This window comes from Danio rerio, chromosome 14 (genome assembly GCF_052040795.2).
Source record: "Danio rerio strain M-AB ecotype USA chromosome 14, GRCz13ab, whole genome shotgun sequence".
NCBI lineage: Eukaryota > Metazoa > Chordata > Actinopteri > Cypriniformes > Danionidae > Danio > Danio rerio.
The window spans coordinates 3938934-3947500 of record NC_141034.1 but is presented as its reverse complement, the minus strand read 5'-3'; the positions used below and the strand labels follow the sequence as shown (position 1 = coordinate 3947500).

At 37.5% G+C, this 8567-nt stretch overlaps 2 protein-coding genes across 2 annotated transcripts in view; both read left to right on the top strand.

Moving 5' to 3' along the window:
* im:7150988 overlaps window positions 1–3558 on the top strand; it is a 4722-nt gene extending 1164 nt beyond the window's left edge. Inside the window, exons 2-4 of the mRNA XM_087281229.1 lie at window positions 981–1190; window positions 3051–3128; window positions 3246–3558. Coding sequence (XP_087137355.1) covers window positions 981–1190; window positions 3051–3128; window positions 3246–3403 — 446 coding nt within the window. The 3' untranslated portion in view covers window positions 3404–3558. The remainder of the gene's footprint in view (window positions 1–980; window positions 1191–3050; window positions 3129–3245) is intronic.
* Window positions 3559–4993: 1435 nt separating this feature from the next.
* LOC110440201 (uncharacterized) overlaps window positions 4994–8567 on the top strand; it is a 42430-nt gene continuing 38856 nt past the window's right edge. Inside the window, exons 1-2 of the mRNA XM_087280953.1 lie at window positions 4994–5106; window positions 7829–8152. Coding sequence (XP_087137079.1) covers window positions 5040–5106; window positions 7829–8152 — 391 coding nt within the window. The 5' untranslated portion in view covers window positions 4994–5039. The remainder of the gene's footprint in view (window positions 5107–7828; window positions 8153–8567) is intronic.

The window sequence follows — 8567 nt, the reverse complement described above, 5'->3', positions numbered from 1 at the left end:
GGTCAGGTGCCACGCCTCCTTTTTAAAATCGTACCATTTGCCACTAAACTGGCAAAACGTAAAATACTTACGTTTTCTCGTAAGATCAGGCTGGCTACCAACTGCACCACTGCATCACCCTCATTAATACTATTAATGATAATAACAATAATATTAATGATAATAATAATAATAATAATAATAATTGTAGTAGTAACAGTTTTGATAATATCAGAAATTAAAACATATTCTTATGAACAGCAATCCGCCTATTATAATATTCTGAAAGTAAATAAAGTGTAATAATCCCAAATATTTGACCAGTACTTTTAGCTCAAGTGTAATTTTTTAAAATGCTAATTTGAGGCCAAAGCAAAACAGAGGGCTGCAATAATCTCAATCCAGGTTTGTAAATGTACACAATATAAAATTGTGCAAAGCTGTGAATGATGCATTTTGATGCACACTTTATTCATTTCTACACTGTAAACAAATATCCGTAAATTAGTTTTCTGTATTTTGGTGATTCATGTTTTAAGTTTTCCCCATTTTTTTATGCTTTTGAACTGCATTATGACATCTTGATCTCTCTTCCACCAACTTTTAACCTTGAAAAGTTAGAAAAAGTGACATTTATTAATATTTCTAATAGTTTAAAGTAATATATCATCTGAGTTGGTGTTATTTTTTTGCTACAAAAAACTTGTATTAAAGCACCAATACATTTTGTGTTATTTTACAGACTTACTCCTCTCTATATTACATCTTATACATTATATTATTTACTAAAATGTGAATAAAGTCACTTTGCTAAGCTGTAGAGTTGAATTTTCTACATCAAAAGTCAACAGAGCATCCCATAATGCAATTCACAAACGTAAATAAACAAAACATTTGTGAATCAAAAAATATGGAAACTGTTAATGAACAGATTTTTTTATTTCAGTGTTGTTTTATTCAGTCACTAAAGCACTGGTGTTCATATGATTCCTTACATCCAGGTGCCAGCTTTAAACAGGAGTTTCTGCAGACTCATAACCAGTACCGGCATCAGCACCAGGCACCGCCGCTGGTCTACCGTGAGGATCTGTGCAGGGCCGCTCAGAAATGGGCCGAACACATGCTGAGCAAAAAATCTCTGGGCCACAGTGAAAAAGAGAACGGGGAGAACGTCTATTACTCCTTCAGCTCCGTCAAAAAGACACCAACAGGTCAAATCTAATGCTTTTCACTCTTTTCATCTAAAACTTTTCATCTAAAATGCTTTCCATCTAAAACTTTTCACATTTCCGGGTTTCTCAGTAGTGGAAGTCGTCATACTGTAGTTGTTAAACTTAGAGCGCAGCATGGGAGAGCACAACAAATGTTTTACAATCCTATTTTCTGAATAATTAAACACACACGGCTCGCACAAGCAGTAATTACTTACTCTGAAAATTGATGCTATGATAATACATACGTAAAAACAATTCAATGTTCATACGTTTTATATATTTATATAGGCTATATTAAAAACTTTCAAGGATTTAAGATTATCATGACAGTTAAATGTGTCATAGTCTCGTGAGAAGGGTCGTACAAGTGATACACATTGAAAAAAGACTTAAGGGGCCTCATTTTTTACAAAAAATTACATAAAGTTTTCTTAAAGTACATCCAGGATTGTTTGGTATGGCAGAATAAAAACCAACAGGTTTATCAGTAGCAAAGCGGAGCACTGTTATATAAGACTGAAGGGCTTTATTCTAAGAAAACAACCACCCACTTATTACACAACTCCTTGCCACAAAACATAAACATTTGACACAGAATAATGTTCTGAGTTGTAAAAGTTTACTAGCTCTTCAATTAAATCCAAAGCTGACAGTAACAAAAACAACCGATGTAGCATTCACGAACCTGTGCAATATTCAGTCACAAGATGGCGCCAAACAGTCAAAAACACAATGCTGACAGAGATGAAAACATTCGATGTAGCATTCACGAACCTGTGCAATATTCAGTCACAAGATGGCGCCAAACAGTCAAAAACACAAGGCTGACAGAGATGAAAACAACCGATGTAGCATTCTCGAACCTGTGCATTATTCAGTCACAAGATGGCGCCAAACAGTCAAAAGCACAAGGCTGACAGAGATGAAAACAACCGATGTAGCATTCACGAACCTGTGCATTATTCAGTCACAAGATGGCGCCAACAGTCAAAAACACAATGCTGACAGAGATGAAAACAACCGATGTAGCATTCACGAACCTGTGCATTATTCAGTCACAAGATGGCGTTCAAGCTGACAGAAATGAAACCATTTTAATAGACAACTAGAGCGTACTAAACTACAATGGTGCCAAACTGAAGAATGTGGATGTACTGTATGAACGTGAAGGTTTTAGTCAAGATGATTTAAAGTTCTGGGACGAGCCTGTGTTATTTAGCTGTGGTTATAGGGGAGAGCGGGGCACAAAGTAACACTTTGGTATTGGTCCAATTATGAACAAAGTAATGGGGTTAGACAAACCATTTTTTTTTACCAATAACACACAAGCCTTTCCTACAAATGAGCACTGGTTGCATGATCACCGGACCTATGGTTTCTGTGCAGTATTGCCAAAAGTGCCAGGAGTAACAATGTTACTATTTACCCCACCTGTGGGGCAAGTTGTAACAGACAGGGGGCTAGTTGTAACACAAGCTTACATAAGCAGATTTCACACAGTGACTTTAAATAGTAGCTATATTCCCACAGTAGTTGGCTCATTTCTTTTTTATTCGACAGAGCACAGTATGTTTATGTATTTATTTGTATATTGGATAAACACATTTGAATCTATTTGCATTATTATCCATTATTATATAATGCATTTATTTGCAGCATTAGCAATATATTATTTTTTTTATTAAAAAACATTTTTATTTAAAAAAGTTCCCAACATCACACTCAAATGCATTCACTGTGTGTTTTTCTTTCTAAATATTTTGATATTTTAGCCTAGAATAACAAAACAATTTAAACTCTTAAACAGAGCAAAGTTGTGAATGCAGCACCGACTCAAATTGTTTTGTCTGTTTTTAGGAAAGGAAGCTGTGGACTCTTGGTACAGTGAAATCAAAGATTACAATTTTGCAAAATCAGGACATCAACCTAAAACAGGTGCACTATCAGTTTTAATAAGCGGTTTCATTAAAGAACTGTTGGAAGTCCATTTCAGAGCCATTTCTCAGTATCGGCTTACTTTATGATAATCTCTGTTATTGTTTTCATCTACAGGTCATTTCACGCAGGTTGTGTGGAAATCCTCCACAGAGCTCGGAGTCGGTCTGGCTACTGACGGAAACACAGTTTTTGTGGTTGGTCAATACAAGCCTGCTGGAAACATAACCAATGCTGGCTATTATGAGCAAAATGTACTGCCTAAAAAACAATAATGTTCCTTTTTTTGATTGTTTTAAAATGTAAACGTATTAATGCTTTTTAAGTGACTTAATCAGAGCTTTCAGATTAAATATAAAAGACAGGCCTATAATGCATTGTGAATAAATCCTGTGTTTGTGATTTTAATAAAGTAATCAATCAATTATAAGCAAATGTGTATTTATTTATACTGATTAACTGTATAATTTTGGCTGAACCAAATTTTGTCAAGAAACAAAGATATGAAACTATGGCAGAATAATTTAACTTCGATGATACAACAATGTGGTGTTAGACTTTAACCCAACAAAATCTACTGTATTTATTAATTGTGTTAACTTTTTTTTAATAATATAAAAATATTATATAAAATATTATAAAAACATAATATACAAATTGGCCCGCTCCTCCTCCCTCCGGGCCTCCGCTCCGCCGACAAAACACTGCAAGCCAAGCGGACAAACTGGTTGCGGCGGGAAAGCCCTCCACATGGAGGTGAGCCGTAAGTCATAAAAAACAAAATGCTGCCATACGTACCTCCGGCCACGTAAATCCCAGTCTCCAGAAACGTCCGCGGGGCTACATTTCCAGAATGAGCTTGGGTTGATTTTGGTATCTAGTTTAACCAATATTCCCATATAATAATTATACATTTGACAACAACATAAGTTAGTCCCTTTGGACCAAATGCTGAATTGTACATCTGTCACACTCTAAAATTCAATATTAATTTGGTTAAGAGCTTATTAGACAATAAATAAACTGAATTTATATATGTGAAAATTTCCTTGCTCGGTTAAACATCATTTGGGAAATATTTAAAAAAAGAAGAAAAAAAATGGGGGCTAATTATTCTGACTTCAACTGTATATGCAGAAGTGATTTGGTCTCTAAGTATGCTAAGTATACATAATTTAGTATATAAAACTACATCAAGTACACTAAAGGTTATAATGAGTTACTATAAATTAATTACAATTAAACTAAACCTAACACAAATTTAATTAATATTAAGTAAGATTATGTTGTAAAGTGAACTAATTATGAATATATTCGAAGCAGGCCTATACTGAGAATGAGTCTGGCTCTCAAGAATCCTTACAGAAGCCTATTTGTTTTTCACTAGAGTAGATCTTAGTTAAAGAAGGACATTTACGCCGCATCTTATATGAAAAACTAAATTTAAAGTAGAGAAACACATTACTGCTATTACATGAGCTGAAGTTTGCATTGTCTGATTTTTTTCATTTAAAAAAAAAACAATCAGTTATAAATGGCAAAAGTTCCTGCTCAGTTCATGGAGCTGACACTGTAATTTTGTCCGACTTCAATAGGCATAGCTTATTTTCATTTTCACATATGAGTTTACAGAATTTGTATATGCATAATAGTTATATTTGAGCCTAATTACAAAATCTATTCATTTTTTTTTTTAGCCAGAAAAGAAAAATGTATTTTGATCAAGTTTGAATACATAAAAATGTAAGTAAAGAAAGTTGCAAACCCACAACATCTGCGGTTCACCTTATGAGGAAACTCAGATGATGAAGTGTGAAATGCTCAGATGTTTCCTCATGTGTCAATGTGAGTCTCTGTGTGAGAGGAGAACACACACACACACACACATACACTGAAAGTCTTCTCTTGTGGATGCTGGAGTTGAGGAAGATCATGCTGGTGTTTGGGCTGCTGCTGCTGATACTGCAAACTGCTGCATGTGAGTCCACCTTCAGCTCAAACTCATGCTCTGATCACTTACATTAACAATATAACAACATCTGTGCTGTAATGTTATATTAAGAGTATCATGCAGAGATCTAATAATCATGCTTTAGGGTCTTCAGGACTGTGTGTATTAGTGCAGTGAAGTTACCTGTGTATTAGTGCAGTGTTAATACAGTATGTGAGAGAATGCCACTCACTTTTAGGAAACAGTGTCCTCTGTGGAAGTAAAACAGTTTTTAAAAAGTAAAAATAAATAAATAAAAAGCAGTGTTATTTTAATGAAATCATCAAATAAGTATTATTTTATTATATTTTTTAGTTTCCACATGCAAACAGGATTATTATTTATTAAATTATTTATTACTTTCCATATCAAATTGTAAGTCACTGTGATCTTATAACTGACAGCTCTGATTTCCATGCAACATGGCTGTATTTATTATAAATGATGGTGCATATAATTATTTTTATGTGCTCTAGTCATTTTAGGGCATACTATGTACTATGTACATCACACTATGTACAGTTGCCTTGAACCGGGCCAAAGCACATTTGTCCCCCCTCCCGTCTCCCCCAACGGCCCGCACTCACATGACATTCGGGCCTGGGCATGCTTACGTTATCAATGCTGCGCTCATAATAAGCGCTCTTACTCAGCACAGTGTAGATTGCTTTAGTTATATCATCTAAGTCGTTTGAGATGCAGTGAAACACAGTCAAATGTTTCGCATAACAGATCTGCCACTTTTGGCACTCATAAACAATGATTACAACCCGGGCTCATTGTGGAAACGTAGCCCCGCGGACAATTCTGCGGACCACGGGGCAGTTCACGCCCGCGCCGTTCTCGCGCGAAAAGCCGCCGGATCGGCCGACCCGGCCGCCCTCCTCTTCCTCCTCCTCCTCCTCCTTCCCTAAACCCGAGCGACGATTCGCAAAAGCCGTCTAGAAAAAAAAAAAAAAAGCAAAAGCCCTCGTCTTCGATTTCGACCGCGTTTTCGGATCCCGCCGCGTTCTCGCCCTTATTTTTCAGATTCCGTTTTTCGTCTTACTTGATTTCCGGAACCTGCTGTTCCCCGAACTCGATCCCGGTCGTCATCCCCGCGGCCGGCTCCTCCTCCTCCTCCGGGGCCTCCGCTCCACCGACGCAACGTTGTGAGCTAAGCGGACAAACTGTTTGCATTGGGAAAGCCCTTCACTTGGAGGCGAGCCGTCGGCCGGCGAGCGCGAAGAGGAGGGGCGGAGCGGCGCCACACCGCCCCGCAGCGTTCGCTCAAAAAAAGCTAAACGCGTCCGTACGTACCTCCGGCCACGTAAATCGTGGTCTCCAGAAATGTCTGCGGGGCTACGTTTCCAGAATGAGCTTGGGTTGAATGATTAAGTCCTCGTGCTGCAGGAATGAGGAGGTCTGCTGAAGGTGCAGCTGTTCTGCAGTGAGGGGTTTGCGTATTTAATAATCTACGGCAGTTTGCGTTCATTAAACAGTGCTAATGATTAATTAATCATACAAAACGGTCCCTTAAAATTCACGTCTTGCTTTCAGTTTCGGGCTTAGGCAAGTTTTGCACTCACACACATGTGTACCACGCCAAAGCCCAAGTGAACCACGCTCTGACACACCTCTTTCAACCAGGCCATGGCCGGCCAAGTGAAACATGCCTGAACCCGATTCAGAGCACTCACACTTCTCAAACAATCCAGGAAACGGGCCTGGGCACGGTTCGGATAGCATAGTGTGAGTAGGCCCTTAATCATAACGATTGAGCCTTTGTATTTATCTCTTGGTAAAACTTTACAACAGGGGTCACCAATCTCGGTCCTAGAGGGCCGGTGTCCCTGCAGGGTTTAGCTCCAACTTGCCTCAACACAACTCCCTGGGTGTTTCAAGTATACCTAGTAAGACCTTGATTAGCTTGTTCAGGTGTGTTTTGATTAGGGTTGGAGCGAAAATCTGCAGGACACCGGCCCTCCAGGAACAAGTTTGGTGACCACTGCTTTACAATAAGGTTCATATGTTAATGCATTTACTAACATTAACTGATCATGAACAACACATGTACAGCATTTATTAATTATAATTGAACATTTACTAATGCATTATTAACATCCAAGTCTTTGCTTGTTAACATTAATTAATGCACCATGAGTTAACATGAACTAACAATGAACTACTGTATTTTAATTAACTAACGTTAACTAACATGAACAAATACTGTAAGAGATGTACTTTTCATTGTTTGTTCATCTTAGTAAATGAATTAATTAACATTAACTAATGAACCTTATTGTAAAGTGTGACCCATCTCTTTTATTTTCTGATACTTCACAAGAATGAAAGCATCTTCTATTAGATGCTGACTGTGAGTTCAGTCGTAATATGATTGTGTTCTGCATCCTCTTGATCACCGCGGTTGTTGTGTCAGGAGAAACACAAATAAAGCCTTTTCTTTTAGGAAACAGTCACGTTCATAATGATGCTTTAGGACAGGTCAAGACTCTGAAATGTTCAGTGCTGATTATAGTGATTGTTTATTGTATTTGATGTCTGATATTTATATTTATAGTGAAAGATATTTATAACGGCAATAAAAAAACTGTAGATGTTGATATTTCCGTGCATGTGTGTGTGTGTGTGTGTGTGTGTGTGTGTGTGTGTGTGTGTGTGTGTGTGTGTGTGTGTGTGTGTGTGTGTGTGTGTGTGTGTGTGTGTTTAGGTGTGGAGCGCTTCTGCAGTTTTACTCAGTCAGATCCCTGTTACGCAGCTTTGGGAGACAAACTCAACCTGCAGATGGTGGTTGCTAATAAACATAACCTGTCCATAAGAAAGAGGATAAACAAAAACACACAGGATGATCTAGTTTGTAAAGTAAAATTATTGAACGCTTGTGATCTTTATAAAAACAGACCTGAAGTGAGAATCATTAACGAGACTGTGATAATAAACACTGTGAAGAGAGAAGATTCAGGAGATTTCAGATTACGACTTAATAATCCTGATGGCGCAGACACGTTTAAAGATCTTCAGGTGAATGTTGAAGGTCAGTAAATCTCTCATCAGACTCATTATTACAATCTCATGTTCTGTAAATATCTCCCACTCCTGCAGATCAGTGTTAAATATATGAAGATATCTGCTCACTGAACTGATCACTGAATCACTGCAGCACTGACAATAAATCATCTGCACTTGATGTACTGAGGTCATTTATAGCAGAGGTTCTCAAAGTGGGGGTCGGGACCCCCCGAGGGGTCGCGGGACAATGAAGGGGGGTCGCATGGTGATTTTCAAAAATCAATTAATTTTATTAAACCTTAAGATTTACTGTATTTTATCAATAACCTACTGAAGAGAAAAAAAATAGTCGTTTATAGTTACTATAAACTATATAGTTACTATAGTAGCTTATAGTTACTAGTTCTATTGGATTGCGACTTCTCGGGTAATTACATTAT